This window comes from Wyeomyia smithii, chromosome 3 (assembly GCF_029784165.1).
Source record: "Wyeomyia smithii strain HCP4-BCI-WySm-NY-G18 chromosome 3, ASM2978416v1, whole genome shotgun sequence".
In the NCBI taxonomy this organism is placed as follows: Eukaryota; Metazoa; Arthropoda; class Insecta; order Diptera; family Culicidae; genus Wyeomyia; species Wyeomyia smithii.
Genome location: NC_073696.1, coordinates 137,903,999 through 137,930,019, shown reverse-complemented (window position 1 = coordinate 137,930,019; position 26,021 = coordinate 137,903,999). Strand labels below are relative to the sequence as shown.

Here is a 26,021-nt window from a genome sequence, read left to right as displayed (position 1 = left end):
CACTGGCCATTGCTCCTGTTGTTGATAAGCATGCCAGACGTTGTAGTTTATCTAGCTTCTTCTGAGCTGATATTTGTAAAGTTTTGGGCCACCACACTAGCGAAGCATATATTACTCTGGGTCTCACTATTGCTGAGTATATCCAGTGGATCATCCTCGGCTTGAGTCCCCACTTTTTGCCAAATGTATTGCTGCAAGCCCATAGAGCGTTGTTTGACTTTGAGATTGCATACTCTAAATGGTCGTTCCAGTTGAGCTTATAGTCCAGCATTACACCTAGGTACTTAGTTCGCTTGGATAGCACCAACTGTGTTTCTCCCAACTTAAGAGTTGCAATATTATATCTTCTCATTCTTGTAAATGGGATTATGACTGTTTTAGAAGGATTGACGTTTAGTCCTTCCAGCTTGCACCATTTAAGAGTGTAGTTTAGGGCGGATTGCATTCTATCAGTAATGGTAGACCCGCCATTACCCCTAACTAAAATAGTAATGTCATCAGCGAACCCGATGACTTCGTATCCTAGGTTTGTTAAGTTGTTAAGAAGATCATCGACTACAAGAGACCACAATAAAGGAGATAAAACCCATCCTTGCGGGCAACCTCTTGTTGGTTTTGTCGTTAAAGTTGATCTTCCTAAATTGGCTGTGATTAACCGATTATCTAACATAGCAAGTATCCAGTTCGAGATGCACATGTCAAACTCCAAACATCAAACATAGCTTTCTTTATAGATTCATGGGAAGCGTTGTCAAATGCTCCCTAAATATCAAGAAAAGCTGCCAGTGAGATTTCCTTAGCGTCAAAAGACTTCTCTAGTTTTGAAACCAACGTGTGAAGTGCTGTTTCAGTTGATTTACCAGCTTGGTAGGCAAACTGGAATTTGCTCAATGGTCTACTGTTCAAATATGATATTTTGATATGTAGATTGATGATTTATTCCATCATTTTCAATATGACAGAAGTTAGACTGATTGGTCTGTATGCTTTGGGACTTGTCCTGTCACGTTTTCCAGCCTTAGGAATAAATGCGGACTATAATAAGATGCGGACTTCTCGCTACTTACTAGGTATGTAGCTTAGTATCATGCTAGCCCTGAACATCTTTATCAGAGAGGGGACTATAATATCCTTGCTTTTTTGTAAAAGCACTGGATATATCCCATCTGGCCCTGGTGTATTATAGGGCATTAAGGAATCCACTGCCCATTCAACTCATGACGTCGTGAATATTACACTGGCTAATTCTTGAGCTTTTACCTCGTCATGAATTGAGCTAGAATGAGCTATATAGAAGTCCTGTGCGTTTTCAGAAGTCAATTGAGTCGAGCCTGGGAAGTGTGTATCCATCATGATACTAGGTGTTTCCTGAGAATCTGTTGTGAACTGACCGTTTTCATTCTTTAAGCGGCCAAGTCCATTAGTGTGATCTTTAGAGAGGGCTTTATGGAGTCTCGCTACAACAGGCAAGTTTTCAACTTGCTCACATGTAAGCTTCCAATCCCTTCTCTTTGATTTACGAATCTCTCGATTGTATTCTGTTAGACAGTTTTTATACTATGTCCAGTTACCGGTCGTTTTGGCCTTGTTGAAAAGCCTTCTAGATGATTTTCTAAGCTTTTCAATTTATTGTTCCACCAGGATACGTCCTTACTAGAAGTTTTCCTTTTCAACGGGCAACTTTCTTCGAAGGCTTCTATTATATTGGTGAGAAAAGATGAAGAAACAACTTCAAGCTGCTCGGTGGAACATAAGTCGTCCACTGGAACAGAATTCTTGTTCAAGAGTGTGGAATGAAAGCTATCCCAGTTTGTTTTTCTTGGATCCCTGAATCTTTCAGTCACCAGCTCCCCCGAAACGTAGTTAAACAAAATTTGTTTATGATCCGATAATGATTGTTCTTTTGACACATGCCAATTCTCAATCATACCAGATAATTTCGAGCTACAAAGTGTTAGATCAAGAACTTCTTGTCTTATGCTGGTAACTAATGTTGAATCATTACCTTGATTACAAATGTTTATGTTTTGTGAAATTAAATAGTGCACCAAACAATTTCCCCTATCATTGATGTTACTACTACCCCAAACAGTGTGGTTGGCATTTGCATTACATCCTATGATAAGCTGTTTGTTTATTAGTTTGCAGCGCAGCTACTTCTTTGGGAGGAATCTCAACGTTATCTCCGGGGAAATAAGCAGAGGCGATGATGATCTCTGTTGTCCCTCGGGTCGTTGGAACCTCCAGTTGTATTGCTACGACGTCTTTACTGATGAATTCCGTAACAAGTATAAACGTTAGATTTTCCCGTATAAGAATTGCTGTTCTAGGAGCAGTTTGTGTACTATCGTAAAGTAGCTTACAATTGGGACATTCCTTGAACTCTTTTGTGGTTAAACCAAGGCTCTTGGATTAGAGCTACGTCCAAATTTTCACGGGTGAACTTGCTACATAGGACGCTGCTAGCTCCTTTTGCGTGGTGGAGGTTCACCTGAATAAATTTAATTTTATTCGGCATTATTGTTTTGATTTCCATTTCTCAGTGGTATGATCATCCCACTGATTGGAATGGTTTCCAAAAATGTGTGTGCTTGCTCGAATCGTATCCCTTGCCGTGGCATTAGGGCTATTGATCGACCAGCAGCATTTGCAGGTTCTCCAGAGTCTGATGAGGGGCGTGAGTTACCCTTTTGGACGGAAATGGTACCAATATTGTTTGACCCTGAGTTCTGTTTACCATTGGCACTATTGGTGCCCTTGGTATTGCCCTCTGGGATTGTGCAATTGGTGTTACCAAACTGTCCAAAGTGGCCATTCCTCCTTTTTTCGGAGACTTTAGTTCTGGATTTGCCTGATAATGATGTTGTGGATATTTTGAACATTATCTGTCCAAATATAAACTGACTGGAATCCAATGAATGTTATTATAGTTGCAATGAAAATTTATAATTGTTGACCGTATTAAGTAAGATCGTTTTATTTATTTACATCATGCAATTAATGATTAATTAAAAATGTAATAAAAAATATTATGATTTTAATTATGTTCAATATTTATCTAGTAAACAAAATCGCAACACTGCTCGAGTAGCGAGATCGTATGAAAGATGTCTTGTACGCGATTGAGATTACATGCAAGATAACTTGCATGCGACCTTCAACCGTTGTGAAGCGTTTGTTTATTAGACAAATGTCGGTCTGTTTGTGTGTGATCACTACTATTCCCTACACTATTCAAAACTTACGATCACAATTTTTGTGGCAAACTTCAATCAATCCTACCTTCTTCTTTCGTATTATTCACTACGATACACGAAATACACTTGTGAAAAACACTCGTTTATGAAACTTGTTTATTTCACTTGGAAATCGAGTAAAATATCGCGAGCTCAAATAACACAACAGAAGGGTATGGGCAGTGGTGCCAGCATCCAACAAAACAGGCTATAACCAGAGCAAAGCTAACGAAGCTGCAGAGACTAGCGTGTATTGCTATAACGGGAGTAATGCGCAGCACCCCATCGAAAGCGTTGGACGCAATCCTTCACCTGCTGCCATTGCATGAATTTGTGCAACTAGAAGCGAAAAGGAGTGCTCTTCGGCTCAAACGTCTGAAAAATGTCTTACCGGGTGACCTTCTTGGCCATCTGAGTATATTGCAACACTTCAAAAGAGGGCTAGTGATGAGTATGAACGGAGACTGGATGAAATCTATGAATAACCGAGATATTCCCTACAAGGTGCATGAAACATCACGTTCCGATTGGGAGTGCGGGGCTCATATGGTTCGTCAGGGGTCAACGTTATTCTTCACGAATGGCTCAAAAATCGGTTCAAAAACGGGTGCGGGAATCTTCGGTCCTGGAGTTCGGATATCGGTGGCTATGGGTGAATGGCCAACAGTATTCCAAGCAGAGATTTACGCTATAATCGAATGTGCTAACGTTTGCTTAAGGAGAAAATACAGACATGCGAATATTTGCATTTTCTCTGATAGTCAAGCGGCGTTGAAGGCTTTATGTGCCTCCAAATGCACGTCAAAAATTGTCTGGGAGTGCGTTCTCTCTCTGCGGAGCCTGTGTCGTACGAACTCAGTCAATCTGTACTGGGTTCCAGGGCACTGCGGAATTGAAGGCAATGAAAAAGCAGACGAACTGGCCAAACAAGGCTCCACCTCTGAATTCATTGATCCAGAACTCTTTTGTGGCATTTCAAAATGTACAATAAAAATGGAACTTAAACACTGGAAAGAACAACGGGTGACATCCAACCGGATGGCTGTCGGAGGATGTCACCAGTCAAAAAGGGTAATAACGCCAAACGCAAAAATTACAAAAAAGCTATGAGAGCTCAATAAGTGGGCGCTCTGTATCTACACAGGACTAATAAAAGGGCACTGTCCGAGTAAGTATCATCTTAACAACATTGGTCGGGTTCAAGACGATACTTGTCGCTTTTGTAACATAGAAAGTGAAACCTCGGAACATCTGCTATGCAGCTGTGGTGCATTATACATGAGCAGAATCAAATTTCTCAACAAGGGTTGCTTACAACCTAGTGAAATCTGCTATTCCTCGGAAGGTAATTGGCTTTATTAAGCACATTATACCTGACTGGGAGCGTGCCGAGGCAACTTGGTCATCACTTGATCAATAGTGGGTGACTGGGTATCCTATCTAGCAAATGCGAAATGCTGTGTTATCTCATATCGGCGTTTGAAGAATCCCATTCTTTTCGGCTACAATCGACGGAATTGTTCTGAATCGTGTCGACCATAAAAAATTCAGAGTTGATGTTTCGAAAAGGGAATTGTTGAATAGAATTGTTGAATTGTGAAGGCGGGAAGATCGAAAGAATCTTTTGATTTATCCACCAGCATACGAAGCTTTTAGTGACAGCGTTTCTATATTTAATGTTTATATTATCTTGGTTTAATTGCCGAAGATTTGCAAGTTATTTGAATTGGTTCTTGATGTTTTTTTTTTTTTAGCATTACCTTAATTATTATTTACTAATCTATTATCCTTCCAGAGAGCGAGTAATGGCGCTATAACCATAAGCTTAAATAAAATGCTCGGACTAGAGTTAGTACTCAGGTTCCAACCGTGACAGTTGAAGCGAGTAAAGGCGCTATATCCTTGGTTTCGAAACCCGAACATAAGGAGGGAATACCCTTGTTTCATCCCAGGAGATTGGTCAACAAAGGAGTGTACTTTCTCAGCATTGTCACTCCCAACGAATTTTATTACTTGTTACATACGCATCGGTTGGTACGGATTGTCCCGGTCCTTAGATTATATTGTATTATAATGCGCTACACAGTAGGCCTGGCCGTTGACAAGAAAAATGTATGAAAACTATTTTCAAAATGGTGGATATCATTTTCCAGGATCCTTTCAAGTACTGGCTGTGTTAGTGTAGACTAGACTAGACTAGACTGGGTGTTGCAACTATCGCCTGACGATATTCAAATAAAAATGTCTTTGTCAGGTACTGATACATCCAAAGTAATATCTTTTTCATCTTTCTAACGCTGGGTTGGCTGGCGATATTCTATGGAGAATATTATATGTAACTGTAATTTTAGTGAGGGAGGATTGAACAAAAAAAAACTGTCAAGTCGAACATGTTTTAGTAATTTTAATATAATATCCTTTTGGAAAGACAAATTTATCTAATTTTAACATATTTAATGTAAAAAAGTACAAGCTTTTGAATGGTAGAGGAATTTTTCAGGTAAGTGGATGGCCATTTGTTCAAAAATCGATTCTCCTGAAAAAAAAATTCAATATGGCGGCATAATAAAATATGACAACCACCATTTTGATATTTGCGAAAGAATGCTCTGTTTTCCCTTTCCAACGATGTGTTGGTTTGAGTAAATATACAAAGAAATTCAAATGTTGGAGAAATTTTGAACAGCCAAGTTTTGATAAAAAACAAAGAATCGAAAAAAGGTATCAATTAGGCGCGGGGTTCATCATTTGATCAACCAAACGCAGTGTCTTTACTTATTTAACATGGGCTCTCGAACAAACATAACTTTAATCGTTTTTAACACCATCATGTAATTAGTGAGCCGGTCTCCGCAGGAATTGCTCATATTAATATTTTTTTTCTTTATACACAATGAATTGTTTTAAATTTTCAGCAAGCGCATCCCAAATTCAATCTAGACCTAAACTCATGAACAAATATTACATAATGGCATATTTATCGAAATCAAAAAACTAAGCGAACTTGCAGGAAAATAACAAAAGATCGGTCCAGATAGATTCGCGGAGTATATGGCTCAATATTCAAAGTTAGAACATGATAGCATGTCATAAATTATACCTCGTCAATGTCTTGACAAACAGTTCCATTTCCTTTGAATCCGAGCGGACAGTCACCACATTTGAAAAACGGTGGACGATCAATCATGGAACATTGAACTCCTGAAAATAAGCATAGAGAACTGATTAAATATTTTAATTCAAAGAGTTCAAATAAATGTAAAAATTAAAAAACAGTTTGTTTCGAATAAAACTATCTGACAAGCACATACCGGCAGCACATACATTATCATCACATTTATTTTTGATGCGACATGTTTTTCCATCCCCTTCGTATCGGTCTGGGCAAGAACCGCATTGTGCACCCTCAGTCGTATCGAAACATTGTACATCTCTGAAAGAATAAAAAATTGATATTTTAGAACATCTTATTTACTTGGTAATTATACTGTTTGAATCCGGTACTTATGACATAAAATGCAATCTACTATAAGATCTATTTTGAAATATTCGGAATATTGAAATAAAATTGTCTTAGGGCTTTATTGTATTGTAGGTAATATGTGGTAGGGTGGATTCCTGATTCATGATCGAATGTCTAATCTACACCAAGAAACCCCTTTTTAAACTTTTCCATAAAACACATTTGGACTCATTTGACAGACAAAATGTCTATTGGGTAGCAATCGAAATTCTCGTACGCACAGTAAGCCACTTTTAATAAATTTCCATAAGCAAGTATTTTGTTATGATTTCTTGGGATAACGCGGTGTCACAAGTTGTTTGTTGTTCATGGGTTTGTAAAACAATTTTGTTTCCTTTCTGCAAAAAATTAGGAAGTTACATATATTTTCACGGATCTGTAAAAAGAGAAGTCTCGTATAGAATCAACTTCTTCGAAGAAATTTTAGTCGGTGTTAGCTATTGGAACACAAAAACATTTATCACATTTAATATAACATGATTTTACTTACTGTATCTTGAAGGCTGATAAAACCTGAAACTTCTTTGGCATATACACTTCAATTTATAAAATATTGTTGCAATGCCTTATGCATAACTTTACTGGAACGAAAATTATCTAGATTTTTTTTCCTATTAATTTTTATCCGGTCACGTTTTACGAAATTGATTATATCTTCTGTGGTATTGGGTTGTCGTATCAAACAATCTCTACATTGTTTAGCAGAATATGTTTCAGTATTCAGAAAAAAAAAGAAAAATTTCACGTAGTTATGAACGACTTGTACTGCCGCTCTTCGCACATCCGTCCCATATCGATTTTTGATGATTTTGACTTTTTTGAGGGAATCTGTTAAAAATCATCTCAGGCTTTTAAAGAAATGATAAAATAGTAAACTGTGTTAGAGAAATATGGAAATTCAAATCCGTTTGTGTTGTCTCATGTCGAAAATATTTGCACACTGATGTCCTAAAGTGTCCTTTTTTGGACCATAGTATGCAATGGAAATGCTTATTATTCTGAATTAAACTCTAATCATACTCATTTGACACAATAAATTCAATAATTTACTTGCATGTCTGGCTATTTGCATAGTACTTACTCGTTTAATCACATATGTTTGAAACTTCTCCCTTTTTCTGTGAAATGTGTACGTAATTTTTAAATAAACCTATATTACCATACCCTCTTGTTACACATTTTTTTTATAAACCATCTCCCCGCGGAGAAATCAGTTACCTCGAAAAAAGGCCCACAAACTCTCATTACTCTCCAATTGTGATGCATATTAAAGATCGATCTGTTCTCTAACCCTATTTAATTGTTTCATCGTTCATAGTTTCAAGTATAGTTGATGAATTGTAGTTAAAGTTTAGATATTTGGTGATACAATATGGCATCACCCGCGGGGAAAGGGGTAATAAATAATTGATAATTAGGCTGATACAAATTTTGAATAGTTTTTATGTCCACGGTTATCAAAGTTAGCTAAGGGTTTTTTTTATTGGCTTAAAGCATGCTAAAACTATCCTAGAATCAAAATCTACATCGCTCAGTACTGATCTAAACTCGAAATTCGTTAAAATCTATTTTTACCGAACAACTTTCATGCTCCAAAAAACATTTTTCGTTTATTTTGGCGATGCTCGTTTTTGTTTTTAATTTCGAGGCTTTGTAAACTAGTAGAAGTTACCTATGATCGATATCGTGTTTCAAATTGGTAGTATAGAGGTCGCTGCATCAAGTTTCGACCGTTATAGCGTCTCTACAGCACGTGTTTACTCACAATTTCCATTTGTTTAGTAGATCAGCCGTTCTCGTTATGTACGTTCTTTTTTTTTTTTTTTATTCTCACTTATTTTCCGTCGGTCTAGTTCCGCCACTGTTGTGGCCAATCAGAGACGCCCAGGGAGGCGACTCCACACCCAGGACCCTAACTCACGACCCGTTTATTGACGGACCGGCGCCAACGGCTTTACTTCCTCATGCGATGGAAGGCGTGATCCCAGAGATTTTTCGCCTCAGAAAATCTTCCGGTGTCGGCTAGGATTGAATCTAGACCAGTTGGGTTGGTTGTGAGTGGATCACGCCACCTCACAACCATCGACACCTATGTCGGCGGTGGGATTCGAACCCAGGCGTCGAGCGTGCTTGGCGGAGACGTTACCAACCACACTAGGCCCCCGCTCATATGTACGTTCTTTGTTTTGTTACTTTTTAACTGTGAGTTATACTCAAAAGTACTTAAATATGAGTGACAAGTTTGAGTTTTGCGTGGGATCGGACGCCAACTGCGTCAAAGTCACTGAGCGTCGCATGTCTGATACCACGAAAGAGCGTGAGCGCAGCCTTAGATCAGATAAAATAAAAGCAAGAAGAGGAAGATAAAGCCCAGAAAGATTAACTTTACGGCACAAAGGTAGCTGACTGAAGGTTAAAAAATTATTAGGGGCTTTACTGTTGCGATTCTTAAGATTTAAAGCAATTTCAAACTTTAAACGCGTTTTTCTCAAAACCATGTTTTCAAAATCGGCGAGCAGTAGAACTGAAAAAGTTTACATCCGATTGACTTGAAATTTTAACTGTAGCTTCTTCAATAGATTATCTAGTGAAGTACACACGATTTTAGCGATTGATTAACAGCAACTAAAGTTATAAATAATCAAAGTCGATTTTTTTTGTCGAAACAGAATTTTTTTTTCAAACCGTTGCCATTTTGCGAAGAAAGATTCTGAAAATATAATCATGTGTACTTCACTAGCGACACTTTTGTATTTAATGAAAAAAATTTGGTTTTGATCATAGGTGGAGTTGGGCACGACTTCTACTGCTCGCCGCGGAACAACTTTTAAAAAAAGCGGTTCATGGCAATCGCTGCACAGCCGCCATTTTGTGACAAAAATAGCAATAAAAATATTTTTTATATTCTGCAAGAGCTGCTCAATCCAATGATATATTACTTATATACCTTAAATCTCAAATGTCCTGTTAAAAAAAATCATGGAAAAAGCCTTGTTTTTTTAGCATTTGGTAGATATAACCCCTGATAGAAAAATATAATTTGTGTCATTTTTTAAGTCAATTGACTTGAACATACTTAATTTAACCAATTGATAACAATTTCTTGTCCGAGGACAAGCTATGCGGACACGAAATAACCGAAATTGCTCTAATAATTCAATCGACGTTTTCTCCATTTGAGTGTTTTGCTATGGGACCGACATGCAAAAAGAGCGGCAGGGTAGGTGTTATCTTTTTTAACTAAATTGTTTCTCTAAATAACATATTTTGAAAATAAGGGGATGACAGTTATTTTCTAAAATCACTTTTTGTTTCAAAATAAATTTTTTAACGCAGAGAAGCTTAGGGTCGAGTTTCATTGAATTCTGAGAGAATGCTGGCAGTCCCTCAGTCGATTTGGCGCGGGATCCTTCTCTAACAAACTATCACATATCACTTTTAGCAAAATTTCAATAAAATTATCATTCAGATGATAACGTGTTCGCGCTGCGTCCTGTATTTCGACAGCAGCGCTAGCGTAGAGGAACAACGTGCAACACGGATGAACCGTTGCTCATTTCTATATATAACCCTTGAAATTAACACAAATCATTTATGCCAGTTACATACCAACAGAATTCTGGGAGTCTCGAGATATTATGTAGATTGAAACAATAGTTAGTTATTCGAGAAATAATCAAAATAAGCTCACCCTCAACAGCAAAGCAATGTGATGTAGTTTTCGCCGTGTCAAATTTAAGCTTATGCTGCGGTAAAACATCAGAAAAATATAGTTTTCAATGACATTGGAATAATTAAGCATATTTGAAACATGTGGGTGACGATAGTTTACTGAAATTATTATTTTTTTGATAATCAGTGTAAATGATGTGAATGATTCCATCGGAGCAGCGGATGGTAAGCTTTAATCACGTGCTTTTTTGCGCAGCGCGTCGTCCCGTATAGAAGAGAAATTTGCTATACTGCCTCTAATCGCATACCAGTCCCACCTGCATTTTTGTCGTTCTTCGAGAGAAGCGCTGTTTTGTCAACTTGATGAAAATGAACCTGGGACTGATATGCGATTATGGGCAGTATAGTCTTTCATAGATCCGTTATACCAGCATAGCCGGTCCGTATCATATGTTTTTATTTCAGTGAAAACTAATATAAAATCACTCTAAAAAGGAAAGGTTGGCATTATTCAAAGAAAAGCACTAGTCAATGTCAAATATTATGAATAATTATTATGAATATTCTGAGCAGAATAATGAATGATGCTTAGGGTGACCGTCTTGCCCGTTGTTCTTTTACCTGCATGAGTCAATTTGAGAACCGTCTGCCGGGGTGAGATTAAGCCAAAATGGGAAATGTTGGTATGTTGAATTACTTGAGATTTCTAGAACCTAATACCGCAAATTAAATACTTTATGAAACATGACATATTTATTCACAACTTCAAATGGAATATAGATAATATCAGTGAACTGTTTCTCTTGAATAATGTTTCAAAGTGCAAGGTGAAAAACATGCGTTAATAACGTTATCCAAAAATGTCCCAGCCAAACCAATCCGATCAAGAAATCACATCAACTTACTACTCAGCTGGTACGTTAGGATGTCGTCTCCAATGTGTTGAGGAAATATTATACATTCAATCTGTGTTGGCTCAGAAAAAATGTTTTTCTAAACTGTACACTTTTAGAGCCCTTTTGGGGTGAGATTGTGCCAAGCTATAATGAACGGTACAGTGTGCGGAATTCACATTCACGACAAAATTATATCAGTATACACCAAATCACTTGCATTGTTTACATAGGGCATGTTGTCTAGCTATGGTATTATTTGAAAAAATGACTAAAAGCTTGAAAACAGTAAGCTAACAACTGTTAGATGGAAATTTACAATAACTGATATTACTTATGGAAAGTAACAAAATTTTGTACACCTATTTTATAAAAAATAATGACTTTTAAAGTGAGGAAGGAGGGTTGTGGGTACGTTTACAGCGGTTTTGAGATCTCCAATGGAATATGCAGTGGTCAATGACACATAATAATTGAAACGAAAAGTCTTCTCAGGCTTTATGTCCTAACGTTTTCCCTTTCTTAGCTACCTGGAGACGCCACTATGTGTATAGAGACTGTCTATAAGCCACGTTCTCATAACTGGTTACTCCAGATATCGATTTGATCCAGTCATACATTTTTCTATAATTCATATGAAACGTAGTTTCTGGTCAACCCCCTACAGCCCCTAATAGTCCACGTTGTTTATGATCATCCCTATACTAACTATTTTATCATGTTATTCATGTGAACTATTCGTAAATACACAACTTTTCATTTAACAGGTATTAAATTCAACTTTTTGTTTTTGGCACAATCTCACCCCACAGAAGGGGTGAGATTAGGCCAAAGTTCATTTAATGTTGGCAATATTATAGTTTATTGTAACTTAACCATATTTGCGGCAGTCGTTAACTAAACATTTAAGTGTGCATTGACGTGATTTGGATCAAACTCATGGCCTAAATGTGTGCATTACGAGCCAAGGAACAAAAACGTATCCTTTTTTGGCACAATCTCACCCCGGCAGACGGAACAACAAAAAATGTGTGGGATTGCATGACAGCGCCCCAGGCAGCAATAAGTCGAAATCGGTTATTACTCTTTGTTGCTAGCTATATTAAAAATCCGGACTAGCACAAGTATGTGGTTATAAATGGTAAGAGAATATGCTTTACTTTATCAAACAAAATTAACAATTCATTTTTCATTTGACACCAAAAATCCTCCAGCGATTTTTCCTGCGATCTCAATTCAAACAAGCGGGACAACGTAGAATGTTGACTTCCTAGCTCTTCACACAATGCTTCGAATAATCTTGAATTTTTAGGTAGAGCTTTGATGAAGTTGATCATTTCACTTACACTTTCCTGCACTTCTTTTAACAATGATGACAGAGTGCAAGACGATCAAGAATGCAATGACTGCTATCACAATTTTTTGCTTTTTCCTAATTTTTGCCACGACTCCAGAAACATTTTCAACCATACCTTTCGCACCGTCCGTACATATATCAACACAATTTTCCCATGGAACATTGTTTTTCGTTGCATAATTATTGATCAGCTTGAAAACTTCAGCCCTTATTGCTGAAACTGGCAGCAGTTTGCAATGGAACAGATCTTTTTGGAAATTTTCTGACAATTGATAGTTCTGCTAGTCCTACCACATCTGTGGATTTATCAATCTACATAGCAAATCAAAAAAGTTTTGATCGTGAAATCAAAGTGCTTTCGACATCTATGGCCCACGTCATAACTACGCTGAGATCGTGTTGTTCGACATGGTAATCGAATCTAACAATTCTACTGTCTTATCATCAATCTTGACATGACCGACTTCTTGAATGCATCTTTAATCAAATTTTCTGCAATAATATGTGCGGCTAAAGTTTCATTTTTTTGACCAAGACAAAGATGCACAGGCTCACGAAATTGTCGAGATCGATTTTTTATGCCAAATATCTAAAAAACGCATGAAACATCGAGGTTGGGTGTTTTTAGTTAGTTTTAAAGTTATTTATTTTTCTAGCTCATATGCGGTAGCTTAACGGAGCAGTGTTTACAATGTATTGGCTTTTAAAAAGAAGCGAATTTTGTTAGAAGGAGTGATCGTTACGCCCGATTTACTGGGGTTAGTATGGCATTGCCATTTGCTGGTTGAGAATTTTAAGGTTGGGAGTTGCATTTGTTCTTAAAGAACTGATTTACATGAAAAATAAAACTGACTTATCTCTAATAATTAATAACTATTCGCTTATATCTAATATTTAATAAATTACTTATTTTTCGATTCATCAGTCGGCATTTTTTAGGAACAAGTATAGTTCTGACATATACTGGAAATCACCGCTTCCCAGAATATCTCTAACGGAAACGTTCGGTTATCTTCCTCGAGCCCGAAGGGAATCTGTTAGCTTGGACCTAGCACCAAAGAATTCGGTACACGACCCAACAACATGCTCGATGTCATGGTAGCCATCGCCACAAACGCAGTGATTACTTTCTACAAGCCCTATACGAAAGAGATGCGTGTTTAACGTGTAGTGATTGGACATAAGTCTGGACATCACTCGAATGAAGTCCCGACCGACATCCAACCTCTTGAACCATGCTTTCGTCGATACCTTAGGAAAAATGGAATGTAGCCACCGTCCCAGTTCATCTGAGTTCCATGATGATTGCCAACTGTTGAGTGTTCTCTGACGTAAAATGCTATAAAATTTGTCATAAGCAGTTGGTCTTTCACTAATATCGCCATCAATAGCACCCACCTTAGCTGAAGAGTCAGCCTTTTCATTGACCGGAATGGAACAATGAGAAGGGACCCACGCTAAGGTAACCCGGTAATTTTTATCTGTTAAAGCACTTAAAAACAGCCGTATTTTCCCAGGAAATACGGGGTGTGCTTAACAGTCTTCATCGATCGCAGAGCCTCAATGGCACTGAGACTGTCTGTGAAGATGAAGTAGTGGTCTATGGGTAGGGTTTCGATGATCCCAAGGGAGTACTGAATAGCAGCAAGTTCTGCGGTGTACACGGAAGCAGGAGCATCGAGTTTGTAGGAGGCGGTAAAATTTTCGTGGAAAACACCGAAGCCAGTGGACTCATCTAGATTAGATCCGTCAGTGAAAAACCTTTTATCACAACTAACATGTTTGAACTTATTGGAAAAAATCTTTGGGATCTCTTGCGGTCGTAGTTGATCCGGGATACCAATAATGTCTTCTTTCATGGTAGTGTCGAAGAATATAGCATTATTAGAAGTATCTAAAAGTGCGACATTGGAGGAATCGTATGAAGAAGGATCAGTATCTTGAGCCATATAGTCAAAATATAAAGTCATAAATCTGGATTGAGATTGAAGGTCGACCAACCTCTCGAAATTTTCAATTACTAATGGGTTCATAACTGTGCATCGAATTAGCAACCGGTAAGAGAGATTCCAAAAACGATGTTTCAACGAAAGAATACCCGCTAACTCTTCAAGACTCATCGTATGGGTCGACTGCATGCAGCTCAAGGCAATACGCAAACAACGATATTGCATTCTCTCTAATTTTATAATGTGCGTGTTCGCGGCGGAGCGAAAGCAGCAACAACCGTACTCGAGAACTGACAATATCGTTGTTTGGTTCAACCTTGGGAGGTCTCCTGGGTGGGCACCCCACCAGGTTCCGGTAATCGTACGAAGAAAAATAATCCTCTTTTGGCATTTTTGTGTCAGATACCTAATGTGACAAGCCCAGGTGCATTTAGAGTCGAACCAGACCCCGAGATATTTAGCGACTAAAACCTGAGTGATCGTTTTACCCGTTAGTAGGAGCTGCAGCTGAGGTGGGTTATGCTTCCTAGAAAAAACGACCAACTCAGTTTTCTCCGGGGAGAATTCGATACCCAGCTTGAGAGCCCATGCGGACAAATTGTCTAAGGTATCTTGCAATGGTCCTTGCAGATCGTTAGTCTCGCTTCCAGTAATGGAAACTACGCTCTCGTCTGCAAGTTGCCTTAGCGTGCATGAATTTGCAAGACATTCATCGATGTCATTGACGTAAAAATTATATAAGAGAGGGCTTAAACATGAGCCCTGGGGAAGACCCATGTAACTAATTCGGGAAGTTGTCGAATCACCATGTGAGAAATACATATGCTTTTCTGACAACAAAGAAAGCAACGCTAGGCAATCGTTCGTCCCTTTGCCCCTGGCGGAAGCCAAATTGAGTATCTGAAAGTAAACCATTTGTTTCGACCCATTTGTCTAACCGTGAGAGGATCATTTTCTCCATTAATTTCCGAAGGCAAGAGAGCATCGCAAACGGCCTATATGAATTGTGATCAGAGGCAGGTTTCCCGGGTTTTCGAATGGCAATAGCTTTTACCTCCCTCCAGTCGTGCGGAACGATGTTTAGCTCAAGAAACTTTTTGAGCAAATTCAACAAGCGTCTTTTTGCAGAGTCGGGTACACGCAAAAGTTCAAGCTTTAATCATCCAATGTGTCCTTTCAATTCGCACAACCAATGCGTGATACGCATAACGCAAAAGTTGTACAAGGAATACATAGACAGAGATCAAAATCAGAATATGTATCATATACACAAAAATAGTAATGTCTCGGTAAACTTCGGCTTCGGCCGAACGATCAGTTTCGAGGCGCACAAAAAACCGTTCTTCACTTTCGCGAGCCGGTGCATATCAACGGCTCGTGCATCCCTAAAAATCGTCAGCAACCGAAACAGCCAATGGCGAGCCTTTTTGCCGCGGAAGTTATTGACGCTGGTGCCAGTAACGCAGAACCGAATGCATGTGAATGAAACAAGAGTCATAATTAAATGCAAAATGTTTTGGACTAATCTCATGGTTTTGTTTATTGTTAGTGATTGAATGATGTTTTCAAATGACCTGATACATGAAAATGAATCGATCAGACAATAATTTCTTCAATGGAGTCAGTACCCAACTTATCAGTATTGATTGCTGGTTGCACTGTTTTAACGATGCCAACCTTCTGAACATCGGCTGATGCTTTATAAGTGTAGTGGTTTGGAGCTGCGCAATACATTCAAAATCCGCTAGAGCATCAAATGCGTTATGCCCAACGCACATGCGTTGTACTGGTTCCAATTTTAATCAGTAAATGCGCTAATTTCGCTCAAAAATGATCTGGTTACGCACACTCCAACTTTTGCGTGTAGATTCTTCAACAGGTTGAATTTGATTCTATCGAACCCTGGAGCCTTATTGTTGCACGAGAGGAGAGCCATTGAAAATTCCAACATCGAAAATGGAGGCTCTTCCGTAGTTACTAAGAACGCGTCGCGAAAGGTCTTCTGTTCCGGTACAGAGTCCGGACAGACCTTTTTGGCAAAATCGAGTATCCAGCGGTCTGAATACTCCTCGCTCTCATTCGAAACGTCACGATTCCGCATGCGCCTGGCGGTATCCCAAAGAGTGCTCATCGCTGTTTCCCTCGACAACGCGTTAACAAACCGCCGCCAGTATCCGCGTTTTTTCGCTTTCATCAAGCTCTTCATCTGCCTGTCTAGTACCTCGTACTTTCGAAGTAGCTTAACAGAGCCGTGTTTTCGGTAGTCCTTATACACCGAGGACCTTCGCGCGTACAGTTCAGAGCACTCTTTGTCCCACCACTTGGTAGGAGGACGCCGTCTAATCGTTACCCCGGGTATCGGTTTCGTCTGAGCTTGAGTCGCGGCGTCGATGATCAAGCCAGAAAGGAGCGCGTATTCTTCCTCAGGAGGAAGTACCTCGTAGGACTCGATGGATTCCACAATAAATGTCTTATAAGACTTCCAATCAATATTACGTGTGAGGTCATACGCGATATTGATTGGATCCGTTGGAGTTGACCCATTAGCAATTGAGATAACGATTGTAAGGTGATCACTACCGTGGGGATCATTTATTACTTTCCACCGGCAATCTAACGCTAGTGATGTCGAGCAAAAGGATAGGTCAAGCACGCTTTCACGTGTTGGAGGATTAGGTACACATGTCGCTTCCCCAGTATTCAAAAGTGTCATATTGAAGTCGTCGATTAGGTTACAGATTGAAGAAGATCGGTTGTCGTCGTACAGCGACCCCCATAGCGAACAATGAGAATTAAAATCTCCCAATATCAAAAAAGGCGCGGAAAGCAACTCTGCTATATCAGTGAGATGCCTCTGTTCAATCCGCGCGGATGTAGGGATATATAACGAAACAAGGCATAGGTCTTTTCCATTCATATTCGTTCGAATGGCAACAACTTCAATATTCGAGACCGAGGGGAGGTCGATTCTGGAAAAATAATAGCATTTTTTGATCCCTAAAAGTACCCTTCCACTGTGTGAGTCTCGATCTCGACGAATTATTTCAAAATCGTGTAAATTGAGTTGATCGTTTGAATTGAGAAAAGTTTCACAGAGCGCAAACGCATCACAATTGTATGTGCTTATCAATTGTGAAAATAGATCGAATTTGGGGATGATACTTCTGAAATTCCACTGTAACACAGTGATAAAGTTCCTAACCTCTTTCGATGTATTAGTCATCGAAAGATATGATAGCTGAAATGAGGGGCCAAGTTGCTGCAAGTTGCTTCAAAAAGGTTTTCACTGTAGGGAGAAGGGCAAGAAGAATATTTCGGAGAGGATCTGGTATATTGAATGTTTTAAATATCCAGTCCACAATATCAGAGAATGTTATAAACCCTGTTTCTTTTTTATTCTCTGGTCGGGAAATGGGAGCACAAGGGGTTTTTAGTGACCCGGGAAGCGGTGGGTACTCCTGGTTCGAATTGAAATTAAAACCGGGGAGTACCTGCTTCGGTTTTTCCTCACCGCTTTCCTTACGTGTTGTTTTATTTATCATTCCGCTAGGGGTTATCTTACGACCTTTACGAGAAAGATTAGGAGAGTTAATCATTCTCCTCTTCCTAGATCTTTCGGGCAAAGCATAAGAACACCCTTCGACGGGATCGTCAGATGTACCCTCATCAGTGGGCAAAAAGGAAAAGATGTTTCCTGTCGAGGGTGGCTCAGCTCTCTTCAGCATTTCTGCGAAAGAGAGCTTTGATCGTTCCTTGAGGGAACGCTTTATTTTCTCCTCGCGCTTTTTGTACGCGGGACATGCCGAAAGATCATGTTGAGGGCCCCCGCAATAGAGACAGTTATCAGTGTCTTCGTCGCAGACGGTCTCAGCATGATTTTTTCCGCACTTACTGCAGCGTGCTTTATTGCAGCAGTAGGTGGCTGTTTGACCCAACTGCTTGCAGTTCTGGCAGTGCATGACCCGCGGTACAAAAAGTCGTACAGGCAGACGAACCCTGTCTAGAAGGATGTAGTTCGGCAATGCAGATCCAGCAAAGGTCACCCGAAAGGAATCCGAGGGGGAGAATTTCTTCTTCCCCTCTTCGATGGATACTGAATGTAATTGCTTACAATCCAGTATCTTTACACTTTGCATCACGGAGTTCTTAAAACAGCCCACTCCGTGACGCAAAATGTCATCGAAAGTGAGATTTCCTGCATATCATCCATTTTATTCAAATTAGCGGGAGCAATTTGCTCTACCGCGAACTAACGGTAGAATACCAGGACAAGATGATGTGTCAAATTATTGGTATTTAAATGAAAAAACAATTTTTCCAAAATAATACTATTTAAATACTAAAAAAGACAACCGTAAAGAAAATAATAAAAATATAATATTTAAAGTGGATACTTCACCAAACTTTCGTGGTTGCTGCCTCCACGACCTGCTAACTGGATTAATCCTGCGATGATCGACGTGGCAGAATAAAAATACTCCAACTGTAGGTTGAACAAAGCGTTTCGGCGAAACGAACAATGCTCCAACGGCGGCTGCAAAAATCGTCACCACCGCAAGTGGGTAGCCGGCACCTAGCGGCGCGGGGGGAACTGCTCCTTCTGCTGGCTTTTTTTTATTGTCACTGCACCGAAAACACTAGCAGTACGGATACCGTCTGCGCACAATGCACGAAATCTTTTCTCCGGCTGCTGGACGGCTATGCCTAGTCCGCACCGGCACCGAAATATACAAGCGATACACGCACCGTCCGAATACAAAGCTGTATTGTTTTATCGGGTGATCAGCTAACGGAACGTTGAAAAGAGCTTCCTTTCTCGACGATAGCAGAGAAGCGAATGAGGTTGGGTGTTATCTGAAACAATTTTTTTTTTTTTGAAAATATTCGATTTTCTGTGACTTTTGAGCTAAGACTGAGATTTAAAAAAAATGGAAAACTCCAGATTTCAATATGTCAAAAATGTTTGAATTACGAAGATTTGATGTACAAGTTTTTCTTATTGATTCAAAAATGCAGGTGCTCCGCCAATTTTGGTTTTAAAAAGTGTTCACCGAGCAAAAGATCTGGCACGCCGCGGAGCACTTGCAAAAGCTTCGCGGAGGACCATTTGGGAACCCCTGTTCTATATTAACAATTAACATGTACTTGATGAGCTTTGGCAAAACAGAATATAACGTCTTGCTTGTCTATCAGTTGTATAATTCTTCATAAATCTTGTATTTAAAGGTGGAGCTGGTTCTGATAACGGTTACGACTTGGTTAGGGATGCAAAATAGTTTGTGTGATGATACCTTGATAAGAGCCGTTGCGGAACAGAGTGATCTAAAGACCATTTTTTATCAAAAATGAGTTTTAAAGTAGAATACTTCTCTCAGGAAATCCGGCTACATAGGGATGTAAAATAAAAATCTAAAACCGAAAAAAGTGAAAAATATTAGTATTCGATGGATTTTCTTCGTTCTTGCAGCAATAGATTGGGAAATCTTCTAAGATTCTTCCCAAAAGAAGATAATTGTAATTTTATTATTCACTCTATTGTACTATTGAAAATAGTCAAGCCTTGTCAAAACAAAAAATTCGACCTCTGGTTGGTCATATTGCTTCCCAAGCACGGTCGGCAGAATCATATACCTTGCAATAGAAAACATGCTATTAGGCCTATATAAGAGCGTGTTTCAGCCGAAGCCGCTCATAACACTGTGCTACAAATGAAAAAAAAAATACAAGAACTTCTGAAGTGACCTAGTGTAGGTTGTAGGTCTTGTTGAGTGTAACATTCGCTCATACTAGAAATTTTCCAAACACCTCCAAAATCTGAAGTTATGGTCAAAATACGGTTTTTTGGACTTCAGCGCATATAATATTTTTTAACTCAGTCACTTATCAACCGATTTTCAATATCAAAGCAGTTTTAAAAATAGGACAAATAGAGCTTTCAAAATATATACAGGTTCATTCTAATATCAAAAAAACATGTGGAGTTATTTGAGCTTAAATCTAATTTTTTAGACTTTTTCACGCAATTTTTCAATTTAATTGTCAATTTGCCGTCTATTTTTGTGAAAAACATACCACAATTATACTATAGTTTTAAAAGTATATATAATTCTAAATCAAATAAAAGTAATTTTGTGAAAACCGGTTGATATTTGGCTAAGTTATATATTTTATAAGAAAACCAGAATTTTTGGCTTCTATCGCACATTTATTTCACGGTGCTACAAATGATGAAAAAATGCAAGAACTTTTGATGTGACTTAGTGCGGGTTGTAGCTCTAGTCAAGTGTTACTTGGGCATTTACTTGAAGTTTTTCAAATACCCCAAAAAATTTTAGTTTTGGTCAAAACCCTGTTTTTTACCTTAGCTCACATTTTTATGTTTAATTTGGCTATTTTTCAACCAATTTTTTATATTTGGGCTGTTTTGGAAAGGCGAAAAATAGAACTCTTGAAACATATAAATATGTCTAAAAAGTTTACCTATATGTGATGAATAGTTTTAAAACAAATAAGATGGTTTATGTTATTTTCAATTTTTTCCAAATTTATTCGCAATTTTTCACACATTTTTGCAATGATGGAGCTTCAATTGCTGTAAAATTTGGAAAGTTCTTTTTAGTACCCAACGAAAACAATAGGTGTTGGTAATGAAAATCTGTTTTAATTTGGCTGTGAAATGATTTGATGAAATCTAAGTATATGGTGGAAAACATCAAGTCTTATCTCAGCCAAATTATAACAGATTTTCATAAACAACTCTTACTGTTTTCGTTTGGCACTATATGTACTTTTCAAATTCTACAGCAATTAAAGCTCGTTCATTACAAAAATGTGTAAAAAATTGCGAATAAATTTGGAAAATTTTAAAAATAACATAAACTATGTTATTTATTTTAAAACTATTCATCACATATAGGTAAAATTTGTAAAAAAAATCAATTATTTTATTTTATTTAAAACTATTCATCACATATAGGTAAACTATTTAGACATATTTATATGTTTCAAGAGTTCTATTTTTCGCCTTTCCAAAACAGCCCAAATATAAAAAATTGGTTGAAAGATAACCAAATTAAACATAAAAATGTGAGCTAAGGTAAAAAACAGGGTTTTGACCATAACTAATAATTTTTGGGGTATTTGAAAAACTTCAAGTAAATGCGCAAGTAACATTTGACTAAAGCTACAACCCACACTAAGTCACATCGAAAGTTCTTGCATTTTTTCATCATTTGTAGCACCGTGGAATAAATGTGCGATAGAAGCCAAAAATTCTGGTTTTCTTATAAAATATATAACTTAGCCAAATATCAACCGATTTCCACAAAATTACTTTTATTTGATTCGGAATTAAATATACTTTCAAAACTATAGTATAGTTGTGGTATGTTTTTCATAAAAATAGGCGGCAAATTGGCAATTAAATTGAAAAATTGCGTGAAAAAGTCTAGAAAATTAGATTTAAGCCCAAATAACTCAACATGTTTTATTGATATTAGAACAAACCTGTATATATTTTAAAAGCTCTATTTATCCTCTTTCTAAAACTGCTAAAACTACAACCTACACTAGGTCACTTCAGAAGTTCTAAATCGCTGTAGCACAGTGTAGTAGTTCTAGACAGCGACAACAGCAGTCGTCCTCCCTTAGCAGCAGCACTAGCAGTGCAGTGGATACCAGCCTGCAATGGATAGCGCACTAGTTGCAGCGGATTCCAGCATCGATAGCAGCTGGTCCAACTGATGCAGAGACAGTGGATACCAATGGCAGCGTATAGCGGCCGCAACTGTGGTATGGCTATGGATAGCGAACTATTTGCAGCGGATCTCAGCATCGATAGCGGCTGATGCAGTGAGGCACTTTGGTGAAATGCAGTCTTTGTGCGATAGTCGTTTAGTTTTGAGTGTTAAATCAGCTTTTCACTGTTTATTTTATCACAAGGAATACTTTATTCGCACTGTCAGTGATAACGCAAAGATGTGATCGGAATCTTATCCGATACTAAAATGAACAACAAATTGTCCTTTTCAGGATGAAATAAAAACTTGATTGAAGAGTTAATATTTTCTAATGAGTTAATTCACATTTTTATATTTGAAAAAGTTATAAATTTTACGTTATCTTCGGATGGGAAATATCGACTGATATGGCTATCGATAGTTATCGATGATTTCTTACTCCTATCGATAACTATCGATAAGTTTTTCATCCCTATATAAGAGCCTGTTTCAGTCGAAGCCGCTCATTAGGGAGGAATAACCGTTTGGGGTTAAAGTCCCTTCAAAAGAAATCAATCAATCAATCAATCGAAGCCGCTCATAATAGTTCTAGACAGCGACAACAGCAGTCGTCATCCCTTAGCAGCAGCACTAGCAGTGCAGTGGATACCAGCGATAGCGTATAGCGGCCACAACTGTGGCATGGCTATGGATAGCGCACTAGTTGCAGCGGATCTCAGCATCGCTAGCGGCTGATGCAGTGAGGCACTTTAGTGAAATGCACAGAGCGATAGTGGACAACTAGTAAATGCATTCAATGTAAAGTTGACTCATTTTGACAACTCGTGAGCCGCCTAGTTTTGAGTGTTATATCAGCATTTCACTGTTTATTTTATCACAACGAATTCTTTATTCGCACTGTCAGTGATAACGCAAAGATGTAATCGGCATCTTATTCGATACTGAATTGAACAACAAATTACCTTTTTCAGGATGAAATAAAAACCTGATGATTGAAGCGTTAATGTTTTCTCTTGAGTTAATTAACATTTTTAAATTTGTAAAAGTTATAAATTTTACTTTATTTCCGTGTCTCAGAACGTACTGAATTATCTTTTCCTCCACGACATCCGAAAAAATTTCATCTCAAAATTTAAAAATTGTTAAGCCCCAACCATGACAAGCAACTTACTATATTATTGAAAATGGTCAATCCTTATTGAAGCGTAAAATCCGATTGATCTGATTATCTTTCTTGTAAAAGTATTCTACTTCAACCTTGCGGTCGTGGCGTGACCATTCACCCATTTGTAATTTACTTCTTGAAAAATGGGAGGTTAGAGCATAAAAGTCTAATCATAATAACACCTGTTCTCGACCACAACTATGTGCTTGTTTTCTGTTGCTTTAATGAATTGTTTAGTTACATGAAGAGAAATCTGCCACACGTATCAAAAACGCATATTTTCTCTGACGGCGCTAAAAGTCAATACAAAAATAAGAATAATTTTACAAACATTACGTTTATGAAAGATGATTTCCAAATGGACGCGGAGTGGAATTTTCACGCAAGCTCGCACGGGAAATGCCCATGTGACGGAGTTGGTGGAACCATCCAGCGAGCTGCCTGTAAATATAGCTTATCTCCCAACAGAGACAGGCTGATTACAGATGCTGTATCGTTCTACGAATGGGCTGTGGAAACCCAAATCAAAACAATGGCATTCACTCACGTCAAGCAAGCGGATTACGAAGCGGCTCAAACTAAACTTCAACATCGGATGGAAAATGTCAAAACTATCAAAGGAACGCAGAATTATCACTATATATTACCTCAAGAACAATATAATTTGTTTGCTAAACAATATTCCAATAGTTCTGAGAGTGAAGTCAAAAACCTCAAATGCAAAGCTTAAGACGTTGATGAATGTATTGGCAACAATTGCGTACACTAAGGTCGCTTTTTACGCGGTTTTTTTACGCGGTTTTTTTACGCGGATTCCGGAATTTACGCGGTTATTTTACGCGGATTCCGGAATTTACGCGGTATTTTTTTTTGCCTGAATTTCGGTTTCCCTTCACTCGGAATGCAAAATTACCGATGGTTTTTTTTTACGCGGATTCCGGAATTTACGCGGTTTTTTTTACGCGGATCCCGGAATTTACGCGGTTTTTTTTTACGCGGCACGTATCCCCCGCGTAAAAAGCGACTTTAATGTATTTTCTTCGTGTTTTCATTATTTCACTTGTATCTTGTCCACTTAAGAAAGTTGTCCATCTATGGCAGTTCTACCCTATCCAAATGAGTTGTTTATAAAGACCTATTCAAAACATGTACTTCGCGCATACTAAACGATGTGCGTTCAGTGTGCGCTGCGTGGCAAGCAGCGCTTGCTGCTATATCGATCGCGAGGCGCGCGTTGGAAATGTTAAAACTCGGTATAAAAAACTGGCTCGACGGCCATGTTTCTTTCGCGACACACCTGATATTTTGAATGTATCTTGTAGGATTTTTTCTCAGCTTTCCAATAGTTGTCTCAGAATTAAAATCGGTGGTTGCCAACCTGTTCAAAAACGCGTTTTAATGATAAAATTCAAAATGGCGGCGAATCCAAGATGGCGGTCAAACTTTTGAATACTCCACATGAAAGCCCTAGATATTTTCTGTATAATGAAATGCTGTTTGTAGAGGGTTTTGGGACAAATATTTGAAATAAAGCTCAATAAAAATATTCGATTTTCACTTTTCTATATATTTGTTCACCCCTCGGCGAACAAGGGGTCCACCAAATGGAACAATTTTATGTGCAGTTATCAATTTTTCACTGCGTTTAACCGAACTAAAATAAAAAAATCAATTTTCAAAGACCTCGTGTCACTAGTGGCTCAGTTTCAGCGAGAATTGCCCATATAAATAATATAAATAAGCGCCAACACGCCTTTGGTCTTCGCCATTACGACTCTGTAGGCGTTGCCCCATGGATTCGTATTGGCACTCGCGCATAGCCTATCGAAGCAGGCCCTTTTGCTCGCCTTTATCGCACTTTTAAGCGCCGATCTTGCAGATCCGAATACTAAACGGCGCTCTACCCTCTGTGCATCGGTACGTGCACGTTGCAACATCCGTCTTGCACGGAGGCACGCGCTACGGAGGTCCGCTATCGCGTCGGTCCACCAGTATACCGGTGACTTACCATTCCTAGGTTGGCGGGTCCTAGGCATGGTGGCGTCGCACGCCCGCGATAATGTGGCAACTAATTGGTCAGCACTCGGGCGGAGCCAACTGCCCCCCTCGCGCTCTCTTCTCATTGCTTCTGCAAATACCTCGGCATCGAAATGCGATGTCTTCCACCCGCGGACGGTCGGAGTATTGGCTCTACCCGTCGCCTGCCGCCTCACGTTCTGGACTACGCTATAGCAGACCGACTGGTGGTCACTATAGGTGTAGCCATCGTCTACCCTCCAGTTCACGATCAGTCCTGGGCTGGAGAACGTCACGTCGATGATCGACTCCGCACCATTTCTGCTGAATGTACACTTGGTTCCAACGTTGGCCAGATCTAGGTTGAGCTTTGCCAAAGCTTCCAACAAGATCTGACCCCTCCGGTTCGTGCGGCGGCTTCCCCACTCAACAGCCAAAGCGTTGAAGTCGCCCGCCACTACTAAGGGTGTT

General features: G+C 38.8%; 1 protein-coding gene across 2 annotated transcripts in view; it reads right to left on the bottom strand.

Moving 5' to 3' along the window:
- LOC129731353 (cartilage oligomeric matrix protein) overlaps positions 1 to 26,021 on the bottom strand; it is a 531,272-nt gene that overhangs the window by 222,191 nt on the left and 283,060 nt on the right. For both annotated transcript variants that reach the window (XM_055691254.1, XM_055691255.1), the window contains exons 10-11: positions 6,548 to 6,669; positions 6,337 to 6,437 (exon numbers count right to left, since the gene is read on the bottom strand). In XM_055691254.1, coding sequence (XP_055547229.1) covers positions 6,337 to 6,437; positions 6,548 to 6,669 — 223 coding nt within the window. The remainder of the gene's footprint in view (positions 1 to 6,336; positions 6,438 to 6,547; positions 6,670 to 26,021) is intronic.